Source organism: Tetrao urogallus (assembly GCF_951394365.1).
Source record: "Tetrao urogallus genome assembly, chromosome: 5".
Classification (NCBI taxonomy): domain Eukaryota; kingdom Metazoa; phylum Chordata; class Aves; order Galliformes; family Phasianidae; genus Tetrao; species Tetrao urogallus.
The window spans coordinates 48,453,446-48,471,901 of NC_136818.1; the positions used below are offsets into that span (position 1 = coordinate 48,453,446).

At 39.5% G+C, this 18,456-nt stretch overlaps 1 protein-coding gene across 1 annotated transcript; it reads right to left on the reverse strand.

Annotated features, from left to right (window-relative positions):
* Nucleotides 1-1,917: 1,917 nt before the first annotated feature.
* Nucleotides 1,918-11,260, reverse strand: ANKRD22 (ankyrin repeat domain 22; the record flags this gene model as incomplete). The annotated part of the gene is made up of 6 exons (XM_079535907.1): nucleotides 1,918-1,995; nucleotides 2,733-2,831; nucleotides 3,888-3,965; nucleotides 4,287-4,394; nucleotides 6,039-6,431; nucleotides 11,240-11,260. The coding sequence occupies 6 exons, from the start codon at nucleotides 11,258-11,260 to the stop codon at nucleotides 1,918-1,920; spliced, it is 777 nt and encodes a 258-aa protein (XP_079392033.1).
* Between the last annotated feature and the right edge of the window lie 7,196 nt (nucleotides 11,261-18,456).

An 18,456-nucleotide genomic window follows, 5' to 3' on the forward strand; every position in this document is an offset into this window, starting at 1 on the left:
TAAAGTATATGGGAATAAAAACTGAAAACACAAATACATTAAGTCACATTCTTCAAGGATAACTTTATTTGGACAGCTCTTACTTACACAAGACTGATTTTCCTAAGCCTAAATGATATATTCTCTTGTATAGGCAGGCAATCAGTGATTTCCAAATACCAAGGAATTCAATTTCAAAAGACAATCTCAGCCTTGTTTTTTGGACTTATCCGATTATTCTCCTGCCCTCCTTGACCACACATCATCCGAAGATTTGTTCATGCACTCTAAACCCTCAGCTGCAATGACCATGGGTTGTAGATGAGGAATAAGAGGATGCAGATACATCAAGCCACACTCCAACCAATACAGTTGTCACCTCATGTACTAATCTTAACATATGCAATTAAGTGGTTGAAAGCACTGTGCTATTGACTTTGAATTTTACGTAATTTTGTGTCTTGGCCAAAATTTGTTCGTGGTATTTCTGAAATACGTGAAAGCATTCAACTGTTCTCCCCTTCCAATCCATTAGCTGAAAGAGACATTATCTTCAACCTATGCCATCCGTGCAAACACTTCATGTCTACTGACATATATGTTGATCTGGTTGAGTACCTGTCCTCAGGTTACACACAAAGTGGTCATCTGTGCAGGCTCAGACAGGTAGCTTTGTTTCCTGGGGTGATTCTGGGAGGGATCTAAAGCCTGACTATATGCTCAGCCAAGACTGCCTGCAGTTAGAGTCAGTATCCAATAAGCTAGGTACACAGAAAAATATGCCAGATTTGCTGCAGTACTGGAAACATACTCTAACATTGTCCATGCACCTAGTCTAGCAGCCATTAGCAGTGCTGATCATAGCACCTATCTTCCAAACTTATGGCAGCTTATACAGAATGGCCAAAACCACTAAGAGAGACAAAGATCCATTAGACCAAGGAAATAAGACACAGCAGTGTTTGAAAGCAGACTCTCATTTATAAGTGCATTATTAAACCACAAAGTGGCAGGCCAAGCTAACAAATTACTTACCACTTCTGGTTTTCTACTGTCTTTACTTACGCAATAAAAGATTCATGAATTTATTATTATTATTTTGGTATGTGCACTCTCTGCTGTGTGCACCACTCTTACAAGCATACTATCCTGTCCATTTCCTTGAGAATAATATATCTGGCTCCATCATTACAGCATTTCACTGTTTTATTTTTTTAATTTTATTAATTTTTTTAATATTGGAAAAGTAGTCAAAAGACTTGCTTCAAACAGATTTTCATTGCTATTTATTAATTCATTAAAGGAACTTGGAAACTGTCTTTGTTTCTGGACTCCAATAATTCAATCTCTTGATGCTTCTTTTATGTAAAACAGAAGATAATCTTTCTCTTGTAGCAGTATCTTGAGAATTAAGGTGTGGGAAATTTGTAGAAAAGAAGGAAGAAGTGCTAAGCAGAGCAATCTATTTGAATAGTTGTTCCCATGGTAGGAAAAGAAATACTTAGAGAGTAGGTGCCTGACCTTGTATATGCTGCTGTGGTATACTGTTCAGCTATATCCCCTAAGGAAGCTGTTACACAGACTGTAAAGGATATTTTATTTCTTCATTGGCTGCTTATCATCACCTGTGGTGCTTAGGTTTCCAGAAGTCTAATTTGTGCAAATCAAGCAGTAAAATTGGAGGAGCAGATGGGAAGAGCAATATTTTGAATGCAATTGTACTCACTCACAGCTTAGTAAAAGCAAATAAACTCCTTTGAGTCCACACAGTCCTGAGGATACTCCCAAGTCTCATACAAAATAGTCAAAGCCTACATCAATTTGGGTCAATCATCAGTCTGCAGACCCCTGCAGGACTCTTGCTGCTAGATAGAATGTATTGCCTGATGGAGTGATTTTCTGCGCTTTCAACAGTCCTTGATGAAATCCCACCAAGCATTAGGAAGTTTTCCTTAGCATGCTTTCAATGTTGCTGAAATGTAGTCTTCTTGCAATATCTAAAGGAGTCTCCCCATCCTGAAAGAAACAGATGAAGTACATCAGAATATGATAAATATAAGTCAAGTACAAAGAAGTTTCCTGAACTTGCCGTCCTCGGTGTTCTGTATGAATTTCACTGTCACATCCCTGATCTAAAGGAAAGATTTCAGGATGTGCTGGGTCTAATAGAACTCTTACTGAAGTAAAGGGTAGTACCCTTGCCTCTGCTCCAGTAGCAACAGCCGATCCACCATTCCCTGGGGATAATGCCCAAAGACATCACAGAGTTAAGAGCTAACTTCAAGAGCAACACAGCCAAAACTTCATTTGTCTCAACTGAACAATAATAGATACTCCTGGATATTTCTTGTGGCAGTATTTGAGCTTCTTGAAGGACAGCAGAAGTTTGACTTGGCCCATTTCAGAAGAATGATGTCTACACAGAGCTCCTTGGAGGGCTCTTAGCACTTCTCTGCATCCTGCATCTTAGGAACAACTGTAGCATAGCTCTGAGTTAAACAGTTTTGCCAATCTAGTGAATGTCTAGACTGTTGCTGATGGTAGAAATCCAGCGTGAAGTACCTGGACTTAAAGTTCCTGTTGCCAATAAAGGAAATGGGGCAAATATTACTTTAAGCCCCACAGCAAAAAAATCTGCTGCCAGGAAGCTGTGCACTGTTTCTTTTTTAAATTGCTACGCACCATCTAAGGCCTACGACATATTGATTCACTGTCCTGATAAGGATACCCAGTTATAAGCTCCACCTTCTTACCTGATTCTTCACAGAAACATCTGCATGAGCTTCAAGCAGTAGAGGAATGACTGCCTGATTTCTCATTTCACAAGCGTAGTGAAGGGCTGTGCTACCATACTGAAGGGAAAGAGTAGCAGATGGATTTTAGTTTTATTCCGTCTTTAACAGAAATTAGGTAAGTAGTGCTAGCAAAATCCCTTTATATCTTATAATTTTCCCCCTAACTAATTGGATGAATAAAATATATAATCTCATGTTCCAGTGCACAACACAGTAAAGCACTTGTCATAATCACAACAGGAAAAAAATCCTCTTCTAGGATGCAGTTGCTAAAACCAAGTCTGATACCTTTAGCATGAAGCCGGTAGTTCTTCACTTACTTCAAAGGATTCCGTGATCTCTAGCTCAATAAATATTTCTTAATTTATATTGTTTTCTCAGACTTATGTATTTTAGAATTTGGTTGCTATTAAAATTATAGTACCTCCTTTTGTGCATTGGAGTTCTTTGGCACACCCAAGCAAAATAATCAACACAAACACTACACATGGCAGATCAGTATACTCTAAAGACCAAGAAAAGACCAAGTGCTAAGGCATGACCTTTGCCCAGAGGTCAACCTTAGCCTAATGGTGATAAATTCAGAACCTATATGATCACCAGAATATCTATGTGATTAATATTTATTATCTCAGTATTTCAACTCAGCTGGCCTGGATTTGCTTTTAAAATGACTTTGGTTGAAAAGGTCTCGATAAAGTTAAAAACCCAGTGAAACTGTACTCCAGGAGTACACATCACAGCAGTCAAGAAGCTGATAATCACTTACAGTGGTCTGAGAAAAACACACATCTAACAACGTCATGCTAGGTTTTAGATGCTGGAACATCTAAAGATTTGGATTAGATTTGGAACAACTGCTGAAGCTAAGAAAAACAAGTTTGAGGAAAAAAACTATTGTTTGATGAAAAAGCCGTCAGTGGAGAATTATTTCTGAGTACATTACATAAATATTGCTAAAGTGTCAAGGACAAAAACTGAATCTTCCTGTTATATCAGTTCAGTCTCTGATCCTACTCCAAAAGCCGTATTGTATAGCTAGAAGTCTGAAGTCTGCTTTTACTAATACAGCATGCATACAAGCCACAATTACATTTATATAAATCCACTTACATAGTCTGTAGCATTAACATCAACTCCAGCCCAAAGCAACATCTTGACCAGGTTTTCGTTCTGTTTCGTCTTTGAGATCTGTTTAGTGGAAGTGTAAATTTACACAGTGAGACGCTTCACCTGTATACACTGTTAAGTAGATGTTGGTTACATACTGTTTTCTCCGAATAAGAAGCGTCAGACTTCTGCAAATACCAGAGTGATGCAGTGACACAATCCTGCCCCTTCACCAGCTACGCTCATAGTGAAAACTGCTTCTTCTGTTGCTCTCCATCAGTATTTGCTTCAAAAAGAGCAGCCCATGTTCTGTGCAGATTCATGGCCTGAAATATCACCATAAGAAAGGTGATAGAGGAGAAGTAAATGTGTAGGGCCTTTTTTACTTTCATCCAGACTCACCATGAGAAGATATCCAATAAGTAAAACCGGCATCAGGATTATGATGAGCACATAATCAAGGAAGGTAAACCGCTTTCTGACAGCATAATGCAGACAAGTACGGTGTTTCTAAACATAAAATAGAAGAACTCTGATTAGTATCAAAATCACTTCTCTGATTATATTAGTATAATATTGACAATACTAGATCCTTTCTGTATTTCACAAACATTTTTTTTTAGGTTATCAACTAGAAGTTGTTCTCTGATTTTCAATTAGAAACAGGCACGTGCAGTATGCTTCCTTCAAGTGGGTGCACATTTGACTCATACAGACTCAGGGAAAATAGGATCCACGTGCAAGAACAATGGGAGATCCAAGGGATTTCATGAATATGGCTGCAGACTTAACTGTTGAGAGAAAGAAGGCAGAGTGGAAGTCTACCCTGACCCAGCAAGTTAAATCAGCAGGAAGAATCCCTTCTGTTCCTCACAGAGGTTTTGATTACTGAAGCACAGACATAGAAGAGCTGATGTCACCGATGTGAAACAGGAAATTAGCAACACCCACAGCAGACTCTTAGTTTAACTATCTTTGAATATTGTATCTGCCAAAGAAAAAGAGAAGAGCTGTTAACTTGCACATTAAAGAAGATGAGTGTCCTACAACTCATTAAACTGGAGTCTGACAAATCAGGTTATGGTGTTATGTCATGACCCAAAAAATGCTCAGAAGCCTTTCTGTGTAATCCTCTGCTTCCTATTCTCAGTTCTGAACACCTGTCAAGCTCTGCACCCACCTGTGAAGGTGAAGCGGAAAACAATTTAAGAAAACCAGGCAAGGCTAAGAAATGGCTGTCAATGCAATAAGAACGATCTTACTGCAAAGTACTGAACTATTTCAAAGGGACTTCAAGGTGACACAGAATGTTCTGGATCAAACAGAGCAGATAGAAGTGAATATTCCACTGACTTCATACACATTTTCTGTGAAAAAAAAAAAATGCTGGACACCAGAGTATAAAATTGCACATGGGTGTGTAGGAACTTGCTAAACATTGACTTAGAGTTTGAGATAATACAAGAGTTGACAAATATAGGTAATTTTTCCTAGCACTTTATCACCCTTAATATCATTCCACAAGAACAAATTAACAGTGAAGCCAGAACATGCATTTTCCAGGCTCCTTTTCTTTGTAATCTCTGGGGAACCTGCACATAAACACACTTCCTTATCACTCTAGGGAAAATAACCACTCGTGGCTGTTCTAGAAGGCAGGCACATTTTAGAAAAATATGGATTAGAGGAAGAACAGACAGAAGGCTGCTCCCTTCAGCCCTCAGATTCAGTTTTGTCAGGGATCCTTATAGGAGGAACAGGCAGGCTGTCTTTCAGATCTTCCTTTTAACTATAGGGTGAAGATAGAGATAGATAGAAAAGAAAGGCTACAGAAAGAACAGATATAAGCTGGAGGGCAGGATGAACGCAGAGTGATGCAGGCAGAATCTACTGGGGACTGGGGATGACATGCAGTATCGAGTAAATGGGAAACAAAGAGAAACTGAGAGTGGCAGTGTTTATTACATGTTATGTGCATTTTCAAGTCAGGAAAATAGGTGAGGAAATAAATAGAAACATAAAGGTTTACTGAATTACAATGTCAGGTTTAGACATGCCATGCAAACAAAACTATGGTTTAGCAGTACTGCCAGTGTTCTCAAATATGTACTCAAAAGGGCAGCCAGTGCAAAAGCTGAGTCTGTGAACACTTACCTTGTTTCTGAGGTTGACATCAGCATTCTTTTTAAGAAGATAGCTAGCTATTCTGTTGTTTCCCTGCTTGCATGCGCAGATTAAGGGGGTATCTCCACCAAAGCTGTCCTGGATATTCAGGTAGCTGCTGTTTTTATCCAGAAGGAGCTGAACTTCATTGAAATCGTTATTATAAGCTGCCTGACAAATGGGCTGAAGAGAGAAGAGAATGTTTGTCAGCACATACCATCCACTAACGTCTCTGTACCGTCCACCCTGACTTTCTGCTTGCACATCCCAAGAGCCTCCCACGCAGCCCCGACAGAGGCTGCCATTCCAAGCGTCTTCCAGAAGATGGCGGTAAGAGATACATTCGCAGCTGCTATGCGGCTCGCAGCCCTCAGCGTGAGAAGTCTGACACGGACCGCGTGCAGAGGGTAAATTTTCTGTTCATTTTGGAACAGAAAGCAAGCAAGCCCTGGCAAGCCCACACCTAGCCAAGCTTACAAAAGCTTTCCCTTCAGATGGGCACTGATTGAACAAAAGGTATAACTCCTGACTCATCAATTCACAGAGCAAAACCACATAGCTGGTGAAAGTTGAGCCAGAAGTATAGAAAGAGAAGAAAGAGAAGAAAGAAAGAGAAGAAAGAAAGAGAAGAAAGAAAGAGAAGAAAGAAAGAGAAGAAAGAAAGAGAAGAAAGAAACAGAAGAAAGAAACAGAAGAAAGAAACAGAAGAAAGAAAGAGAAGAAAGAAACAGAAGAAAGAAACAGAAGAAAGAAACAGAAGAAAGAAACAGAAGAAAGCAAGAAAGCAAGAAAGCAAGAAGAAAACACTACATTTCTTTTATTGGGCTTCAAGTTAAACCTCATACCTAAAGTATATGTACATGCACGGCCACAGCTCAGATCCTGCTTGGCTTTTGAAAACTGCTGCTCACATCTTTGCTCATTATGTTCAAGCACCTCTGACGTGCTATTCCTTCCCCTTCAGCAGTAAGAAGTCAGAATATGCGCAGCTAGAGAGAAATAGGAGGCTATACACTTTTAGTCACCAGCAGGCAGAAAAGAACAGCCTAACTTGTAACATTTGAAGTTCTTCAGTCATAAAGAGAAAAGGTTACTTCATTATATCCTCTTCAATACCGAGGTTCTTTGCCACTTTCCAGTATAGTGCATTTCTTCAGTTGGTACCTGCAGGTTTTCATTTTGATTCTCTGTATCAGAAGCTGAAAGTGCTACAAGATCTGTCTCTGAACTCTGAGTCCTCTCTACTCACCCTCTTCTGCTGTTACACCTTTTCCACATAAAAAAAGATTCCTCTTATTTACATTTTTACTTCAAACATTTGCCTACGGTACAAGCTTGCTTCCAATATCATTGCTGCTAAGTCTTCTGAACAACTGCACCAGATAAATGATTTCCCAGTATAGAGAAAGTACTTTCATGCTTGCCAGACCTTGTGTCACTTCTTGTTTTGTTTTCATTATATCAGACAAGAATTTACAAAGAACACATGCAACAGTGTAAACTTGTGTCATCTGTCCCTATTCTTTTAATCCATTCCTACGACATTTGCTACACATTCTTTCAGAAACAAACCAGTTTTAATGATTTAGAGGAGAAATCCCCCTTTTAAATGGCCTACTGGCATAAGAACCTTGTATATCTATGCCATTTAATTAATCTGTTCAGCTAACCACCTCATTCTCAGTTATGTCTGTGTCTAGGACTACACCGTCACTTTCACATCCACAGAAAAGAAGCTCCAGTGCAGTCTGTCAGTAGACTGTTACTCTTGTTTTTAAATACAGCTCTGTTCCTTTAAAGATGCAGGAGGTTTGCTGCTTGGTTGAACACTGGCTCAAATCCCAGCTATTTACTACACAACCTTACTCCTTTCTACTCTGATTCTTGCTATGCCAGCTGCTAACGTCATCAGATGACACGCTGTAGTGTTTTTCTTTCCACACTGCCTCACAGAGTTTTACTTTCTCAGCCACTGACTTCAAGGCATTTTTGACTGATATTTTCACTGACCCACAGAATCTTTTTCTAAACCTTACGCTACTGTTGAATCCTGTTCTAGAATCATGAATAATGATAAAGAAACTATTACACCCTAACAGAGTACATTACTTGGAACTGCAGTCATCCACAGAGACAGGCATGCAAGAGCCACACACACTCTTTTATCTTCTGAAATTGGCAGTTCTAACCAAACATCTCAAGCACAGATAATTTAAGGAAGCAATTCCCAACCATTTCACCAGCTAATATATGGGTAATTTAAGTACTTAAAGTAACTTTTAAATGATTACCTTTTCAGTGAAGTGGGATGTCTTTTTTAGAATTGACTCACAAATTAATGCATTCCATTCATTAAAAAACAAACAAACAACAACAAAAAAAAAACCACCACACACAAAACAAACAGGTTTTGTGGGCTTCTCTTAAGGCCCATTATTATTCCACAGGTTTGCATCCTAGAAAATATCTATTTTAATCAAAGAAGATGTATTAAAGGTGAAAAGGCTATAGTTCTAACATATGATATACATCCAAAATTGACAAACAGGACTTGAGGTCTGGAGGAGCAAAGGTACAAGCAGGATATTTAACAAAGGAAACCAACTATGAGCACATTGTTTTGACCACAGTAGTACTCAGGACATCACAGTAGTATTTAGTATTGAGCTCTGAGGAGAAGAACCTGGGTGTTCTGGTGGACAACAGGTTGTCCATGAGCCAGCAGTGTGCCCCTGTGAGCCAAGAAAGCCAATGGTATCCTGGGGTGTATTAAAAAGAGAGATCCGGCAGGGGGAAGGAGGTGATTCCCCCTATTTACTCAGGCCTAGTGAGGCCACATCTAAAGTACTGTGCCCATTTCTGAGCTTGCCAGTTCAAAACAGGTAGGGATCTCCTCGAAGAAATCTAGTTGAGGGCTGCAAAGATGATAAAGGGCCTGGAGCATCTCCCTCCTGAGGAAAGGCTGAGTAACATGGGTCTGTTCAGTCCGGGGAAATGACGACTGAGGGGGACATCTGATTAACATTTATAAGTACCTAAAAAGATGTGGGAGGCAAATGGATGAGTGGACTCTCACACATCACCTACCAGCAGTCTGATGACCCCCAGAGGACTCTGAACAGATCTACTCCTGCTCATCAGTGGAGCACAGAAGATGTAGCATTACTCCCAGTACAAACACAAGCTCTGAGAAAAATGGCTCTGAAGAGTGGAAAGCAAGACCAAGAACTTGAGCTTAGGTAAAGAGGAAGTGAGTGCCTCTTCCAAAGCAGCAAAGCCCTTCACCTCTTCCCTCACACTTCTGCAGAACCACACAACATGCAGACATGCTGCACACCATGAACCTAACAGCATGACTCTGCACGAAACACATGCTAATAGGGACACAGGTTAGGCAACAATTTTCATGGTTAAAATCACTCGATGCAAGATCACCAGATATGAAGTGAAAGTAAAAAACATTAGCTGATAGATAGAAGGGCAACACCTCTACAGAACTGATTGTTTTTGGTATCAGTTATAGTCCATATGGCTACCTGGTAGTTTACTCAGATCCAGCTGAATTGCACACTAAATTTTCCTACTTGCTTTCAGTGATTCCTTGTTTAGATTTGCTTAAGTACTAATAAAAAAACAGCTAGCAGTTCAACAAGTTCTGCCAAACATGAGGTAAAAGTTTGCTAAAATGAGGGTGGTGAGGCATTGGAACAGATTGCCCAGAGAGGTGGTGGGTGTCCCATCACTGGAGACATCCGAAGTCAGGCTGGATGGGGCTTTGAGCAACGTGAACAAGCTGTAGGTGTCCCTACCCGTTGTAGAGGAGCTGGACTGAATGGACTTTAAGGGTCTCTTCCAAGTCAAACGATTCTGAGATACTATGATAAAATTTCAAGGCACAATACAAAGGACAAAGCATTCAGCTGCTAGGGAGGAGGCTAAAGGTAAAGCTAGGACAAGAATTTCAAGTGGAAATTGCCTTCTCTTTTGAGAACTGCAAGGGACAGCCAAAGTTATATCAGACATTTGCAATTGTTTAGACAAAAAGGAACACTTCATTTTATAAAGATATTCTGAATCAATCCACCTTTTCCTGTGTGCTAAAACTCATTCAAAGGCCTTCTACAAACTAAATGGGAAAATATAAATCATATTTGGGAATGTACTAGTATCCCTTCCATACTTCTCAGCAAATAAATCTTGCACTTTAATTGCACTTCTATAGATTTCTATCAGCTGTAAATAAACTATCTTAACAAGAGAACTACATCTCATTAAAAACACTTTAAGACAAGAAACCAATGCATATGAAATGATCAACTAGAAAGCACAGAAAACATGGATAGCATTTGAACGTTCCCTAAACATCGTGTTAATTCTACTAGATGACTGTTTCTTACACAATACTATCTCTGAGTAGCCAAACTGGAGAGAGATAAAAAAGAATATGATGCATTCTACTCATTCCATTAGCGTGTGAATGCACAGATTCAAGCTCCCTATAATACTGAAAGATACTTTCATTGAATAGCTTCTTAAAATTAAAAGAGTGTCTTTCAGGATGAACATGTGACCTTTTAAAGGAATGGATATACAATGCTATCTCCAGAAAGAGAAGCAGCACATTGTATTCACAGTCAAAAAAGAAATGAAATCTTCATTTGTTCCCTAGAGTGCAAATGGAAAATTTATAAAATAATCAATCTGCTTACATAGCACTTATGTTGAAATCCATGGTTGTGCTGACTTAATTACAGTGTGGGGAAAAACTCATAAGAGCTAAAAAATTTCTTTTAAATCACATTTCTAAACCAAAGCTTCCATACATAATGTTTCCTTGGGCACCAGCTTTATTATCTGTATTCAACAGAAGTTAAGGAATCCACTTGGAGTTCTTAGTTATTCGTACACAGTGCTCAGAATCATTCTGATCTCAACACAAAACAATAAAAAATGTTGAGCAAAAGCGAACTTTGTCTACAAAGCCACAGTAATTATACTGGTTGTTGTGCTTACTTTGCTCCTACAAAAGGCACTTTTGTCAATTTGTAATAGCTAAAGAACAGTATTCCAAAGGAAAAGAATTGCCGTATTTTTAAGCCCGTGTACATGATGACGTGAAGGAAACAAAGTAAAACCAACATATATCCACAGCCTCAATAGCTTCGGTTACTGTGCAGAAAATGACCACGTACCTCTGAGTAGAATATCCCCATGCCTATTCTTCTCTGCTTGAGTTCTTTCTTGTTCACCAGCTCAACACATTAACCTCGCTTGAAATGCTCTTGAACTTGTTTGAATCTGGTTAACATTTAACTTAGAACACAGGAATCACTCTTAAGCTACATTTGCCTTCTGTGCTTTCTACTTGGTGATATGAAACAATTGTCTTCAGAAACCCAACCCAGCAAGGTAAACGTGGGAACAGCAGCTTACAAGAGACTGACAGAACAAGTTGCAACAGAGAGAAGAATTTCCCTTTGTCATCTTTGCAATAACAGCCTCTGGTTACCAAAAAAGGAAAGCAGCAAAATAGGCTGGGGAGGGGATGGGTGGTAGGGGAGGAAGGAGAGAAGAAATAAGAAAAATAAGTTAGTGAACAAAGGGGGAAAGGGGGTAAACAAGTAACTAAGAACAATAGGTAGCTTGCCACTCAAGCTACTTTGGGTTTACATATCCCAAACTCACCTCAAGAAAACCTCAGAGGTATACTAAGATTCCATACCTTATTAAAAAGATTTCCTGGTGTAATTAGTTTCAGTCTCTTATTAACTAGACCAGCCCATTTCATCATCTGCTCACTCATCTCTTCCTAACCTTGTCCAAACACTAAACATGACTCACAGTAGCCTCCTTTTGTGGTTTCACACTGATGGACAGCTAAATACAACAACTACTCTCACATCCTCCCCTCTCAAAGGAAGGAGGGAGAAAATATGGTGGAAAAAGGCTCAAGGGTTGAGACAAGGACAGTAAGACCACTCTCCAATTGCCATCATGGGCAAAACAGAAAACAGACTCAACAGAGGGAGATTAATATAATTTATTGCCTACTACAAACAGACCAGAGTAGTGAGAAACTAAGATAAGCCAAAAACACCTTCCTCACCCTGCACCCTCCCTCACTAACCTATTCCTAAAGCTTCCATTCCATTTAAGTTTTCAAGGTTCTGAGGGTAAGATGACTGTATTTCTGTAGTACACTCAGCCAGCCTGAGGAAGATATGTGTATTTTAAATATCTATAAGCACTCCAAAATCTCTTTCTCTTTTTAGTTTGTACTCATTACTTCTCTTCTCTTTCAAGCATATTAAAAAAAAAAAAAAAAAAAAAAAAAAGCTTTAAAACAGGTGCATGCAACTGCCCCTTTTGACTTCAAGTCCTGTGCATTACATTTGAAAACTTGTTACCAAACAATTTTCATATTTCTTCTTCAGTGAAGCTGGGAGACAAATACAAAGGCTGATTTGAAAGCAGCACCTCCTATTTTATTCTGTTGGCCCATAAAAACAAGCGTACATATTTGTGGCACAGCAGTAGAAACACAATCTTCCCACCAACATTCCATGTTGTTGCTGGCGACAGATAGCAGCAGAGGGGCAGGATGATAAAACAGTGTCTGACATGGAATTGCATATGAACCAAAGGTGCGTCCCTGAATTCCTCCATGTGGAAAACATGGCGCCCACTAACTTCCATGAATACTGGCTGAATTTTTATGGAGATTGAACAGTGGATGCGAGCACAGCAAGACGGTGGGTGGCACATTTCATTAGTGGTAACAGTGATGTGAAAGACAAATCATGTTCCAGACAGCCTGCAGAGCTGTTTCACCATGAAACCGAGAGCTTCCCGATCAGCTCATCTACACAAATGTCTCTGGATAACAGCCCATGAAGTGCGTACAGAGCGAGTATTGGCTGCAGTGCATTGGAAATGATGGCAGCAATACTGGAATATCACAAAGTTTGCTCGAGGCAGGTCCCAGAAATGCTTACACACAACAGAAAGAACTCTATATGCAAGCTTGCCAGGATCTATAGCACCGATGAGGCAAACGGTGGTGATTTCCTGGATGGTACCATTACTAGTGGCAAGACACGGTGTTACCTTTATGAGCTGGAGTCAAAACAGCAGTCCATGGAGTGGCAGCATATGAATTCCCCATGGAAGAAGTTCAAGATACAGCCTTCAGTGGGTAAAACAATGTGTGCTGTCTTTTCGGATAGGAAAGGGGAGATCCTTCTGGATTTCCTGGAAGCCAAACAAATGACCAACCCTGACTGATACACTACGATGCTGACTAAGCTGAATGTTTGAACTTCCCATGTGTGACCAGAAAAGGAAACAGCCTTTCTTGCAACACAACACCACCAGGTCCCACACCAGTCCTAAGTTCATGGAACACACTGCCAATCCTGGCTGGACTGTCAAAACACACCCACCGTGTATTCCAGATTGGCACTTCTTGACTACTAAACTTCTAGGCAGATGAAAGATGGTTTGCGTGGGCTACATTTTCCTAGCAACTATGTTATCGTAGGAGCTGTGAAACAGTGGGTCACACCTCTACTGGTGCAAATTTTTACAAGCGTGGCATGCAGACACTTGCTCATTACTGGTGAAAATGCATATTTAATAGTGATGATTATATTGAAAAAACAATGTTTAGTTGCTCAAATAGTTATTACACTATTTGTATCTGTTGTAGCTTAAATGGAAATAAATCAGAGACATCACTTTTGGAGCAACCTACATAGAACTGCTTACACTCAATCTTTCTCTAGTTAAAGTAGAATAGTTTCACTGACTAGCATTAGTTTGCTGACACCATTTCCAAGCCTTTCAATGGCTGTTTACCACAAGAAAATTAGATTGGATTGTAACTGAAACTTATACTACATATACCTGTGATAAATCTCACTACAATCCTCCTAATATATTGATCTTTCAGCATGGTGCAGAGACACAGAAGAGTATGCAACATTCCAGAAGTGAAAGGTCCTTGCCAGTATTTCATCATGTCCAAACCTTAAGGAATGGGCATTCTCCCAAATAAATGCCATCTACTAGCTAAGTGGTTGGAATTTATAAACTACAACTCATTCAATGAAGCCTCAGATCATTCAGCTGTTCTCTATAATAACTTTATAGGGTACTTAATCCTCTGCTAACACCACTATACAAATCCACAATAGCAAAGGTGGATTTTGGCTAGGGTATAGCCTACTTATGGTGCTGTATTTTGTGCTTGTGAAGAAAACAATGTTGACAACACACCGATATTTTAGCTCTTGTTTGGCAGTGCTAATAAAACTTCACATCCTTTTTTTCCCTCATGTTGCCTTACTTGTGTGTGGTCTGGGAATGCACAAGAGGTTGTGAGGAGATGTAGTCAAGACCCCCAGCTGACCAAAGGGATATTCCACATGATATAACACCATATCCAGAAATAACAGCTGAAGAAAAGGAGGCGGCACAGAGGGCACAAGACTCATAGAGTTACAGCTTTTATCTTCTCACATAAAACCTACACATGATGGAGCTTGTTTAACAATTTCCAGGAAAACACCTGCCCGTCAATGGGAAGCAGCGAAGGAACTCATTTTGTGGGTTGTTTAAATTGAGTTTCTGTGTTCTTACCTTTCTGATTCTCTTCTCAGTCCCACTGTGAGGAATGAGCAAGTGGCTGTGTGAGAATTAGTTGACCAGAGCTAACCCACAATAAAAGGTTTTTTTTAATATAAGAAAAAAAAAAAAACAAACACAAACACCTACAAAAGAGCACAGAGACAGCTTCTGGCATCACCTTTCACCAGATCATGTAGGTTACCATTTAATTCAGCATCACATCTCCGACATTTGTAAATCAGAAAAGTGACTATTGTGATCAGAATTTTTACCTGGAAAATAGATAAGCAGCCCAATTAGATGACAAACAAGATTAGTACAAATGAGATTTGCACAAATGTATGTATTCACTGGTTGACTTCTGCTTCAGATACATCTTTAGTAGTTGATTGTGCTTACAAATGAATCTTTGAACCCTGATTATTACAGTTTTTTTTTTTGTAGTTGATGAATAAGTCATTTTTCTCCAAAAGATAACAGGATTCAGTTCATGGGCGAATTGGGAGCTATTCAGTCTGTGTACTTCTTGAAAGAATTTCACAACACCCGAAGTGTTTCCTGAAAGTCAGAACTGTTGTCCATTTGAAAATCTCCACAGCATCAGCAAACAGTACAAAACAGTACAATGTATCCTAAGGACAGAATACAGGAGCCAGAGCTGCTGAATTTCAGTCTTTCTCTTATGAATAATGAATCCTAAGAGCAATTCAGAAAAGTTGATTCAGGTCTGCCCAAGCTACCATCTCCATAACCAGTTCTCTAGCAGTATTGCAAAATTTGAAACATAACAGCTCTTGAAAAATGAGTGGAGCTTTCTATTTGCACAAGCCTGTAGATATACAAGCATTTGCATTTGCAGCATCAGTCTTATCCTATAGGGTATTTCTTAATCTAAATTAGTCAAGTAGCATATTGAATGGGCGATGCCTCATCAAAGTCATGTATCTGATAAACAAGTAACTCCTTTCCCATACACACCTGTTCAAACAGATAATCATCTGGAAAACGTAGGAAGAAAACTTGAAAGAACAACAAAAGTACTCAGGAAGAGGAATAGAGCTCATAGTCACAAGGAAGAATATGCACAGACCATCTCCTTAGATGAACACTTACATTTCTATTTCAAAGTACTTGCTTGTTCTTTCCCAGAATGAATGCCTGAGAAAACTAAATCCTCACTTACAGCCACCACATTTTTGCCAGAATTTGTAATGTCTTCTTTAACCTTAGTAGTAGGCAGTTTTAAATGAAAAACACTGACATAACATATTTAACTCTTACTAGTTTGATCAAAAAATTAAGCTCCTGCTCCCAAAACCTAACTCCCATCCTCTGGAATCAATCCCAAACATCTATTTTTCCACATCACACAACAAAGTCCCGGTACCAGACAGTGTTGTCCACTGTTTGCCCCAGCACTGGCAGGGCAGCCCAGCCTTGCTCCTCACAAGAGGGCCCAGCACCATCTGTACAACACACAGCTGCTTCAAGTCCAGTCTGTCCTCTGCCAGATATCACCTTACACGCTGCCTCCTGGTCTCATTGCACACCTTCAGTGTGCTGACACACCATGGAAAAGGAAAGTCCTGTTTGTTTCATGTTTCCAGCAGTTCTTTGCAAGGTGTATATTCTTCTTGTCCTCCACCTCCAAGCCTGCAGACCACCAGGGATGAGTTTAGAGGCACAGAATTAGACACTGGGGGTTAAGACATATATAAGCAGTTCATGCTATGTCTAGCAGCAAGTCAGACCCACCAGGCCCTCAAGGTTTTGCTCCAGCGTTTTCAAGGAAGAATACTAACTATCTCAGCTATATGCATTCTCTGTGTAAGGAAAGCATCACAACACGTTCAAGAAAATGACTGTATGTCTCTCAGGTTTTGTGCTTCCTATGCTCTTTTTATAAGCATTACTTTCATTGTCACTTTTCCATGTCACCCTCTCTTTTCTGAACGAAAGATAAGAGACAACATCTGGCTTTGTCTATCTTTCGCTCTTCACTTGATCCTTAATACCTAACAATATCATAAATCATGTAAATTCTGTACATCTTATCTGCTTGTGTGAGAAGGAACTAGATAAAATACTGTAAATTATTCCAGACTGAATTAAAAATACAGTATTGCATTACCTCAAACTACAGCAGAGCAAGGTCTGCTATCTCATACTGAGAAAGGATATCAGAGTAGACATGCTGTGACATTTTTCACTGATTAATCACTTTTTTTTTTTTTTTTTTTTTTTGTCAATTCCACAGACTACTTACTACTTTAAAAAGCAGAACGATCCCTGTCATTACTGCTAGGTATTAGGTTGATCACTACCAAAGACTTGCTTCACTCTATTTTTCATACATGAAACAGCACATTAACAGCATCCGCATTCCAGTGAAATCGCTGTACAAGAATCACTTTCACGTGGTGTTCTTCTAAAATCCCACCATGACAAAACACAAGTTCTGAACTATTTAGCAGTGAATTCACTGAAGGGACTGGTGCTCATGCAGGAGAATTTGACTTTGTCTTCTAGCTGCTTAAGGACAAACACTGTCCTGGCTATTGTCAGGTGGCCAGTTTCACTGAGGACTGAGCCCCTGGGCTAACTATAATTTATTCATCAGGTAGGAAAGTTTACACAGAATTTATAGAAGTGACTTGGAATAAACAAGAAGTCTTGCTAGCATACTGCCTTTGACAAAGTTTACTGATGTTTTCAAACTTAATTTGCAAATTCCGAGCAAACTTGTCTTTCTGTACTGTGCTATTCACTGATCTACGAGTTTAGAAATACATGTTTAGTGCTAAATACACACATTCTAAATCATCTGTCTTTTCATTCTAAGATTACTTAACAAAAAATAAAATAAAATAAACCTGTCCTCAAGAGACCAGTTAAGTGCAGTTCAGAAGGCAAGTGACAGGTGTTGAACCAATGACCACAGCACCCTCTTCACAAATCACAATAGCAGAGATGATATTCTTAGCCAGGAAGTTTTGAGAACAGCTGCATTCATCTTCATTCCAGAATAACATGAACACTCCCCAAGACAGGCAGTAGTACAGAGTCTGTCACATCTTCAGGGAACACGAACCCCTAGGTCCCTGCTAAACATCTTAACCATGGGTTAGGTGCCTCTTAACCTCTCCTGGTCCATGGTGCAATTAGGTCTTTCAGAATGTCATACAAAGGTGCTGTTTATCATAAGTACTGCCAAATCAGCACTTAAGAATGCTTGCCTATACACACAGGGAGCACACAACACCCTACTGCTGCTCTTAAATGAATTTTGATTTCCTTTTATTGGCATAGGTTACCACCAGTGAATCAGTCTGCTAGCAGACACAGACGAGGACCTGCAGCAGAGGATTTAAGTGAAGCAGTCAAAGTAGAGGTAAGTTGCTTCTACATATATGTTTGCAGTCTCTTTCTTGTCTGCCTCCATAAAATGTGTAATTTTCTTTCGTTCAGTTTATTGTGAGAGCACTCTGCACCTTCTGATCTGTAAACCTGTTGCTATTCATCAAAGGGCATATTTGCTAAATTTGAGAAGAAGACATTGACCAGCTAGTGGAAAGAAGGGAGTAATTTTCGTCTGACATTTTCATCTCGCTCTGCTGATGTTTTCTTCTTAAAACTGTCATTATGGTTGACTGAAAATGTCAATGTTGAAAAACCAGACATGAAGTGACCATTTGCTTTCACTGTTTCAATTGCATTTAACTTTTCTTCATAAATTAACCAGGATATTCATATATCTGCTAGCCATGTTAATGGATTGGGT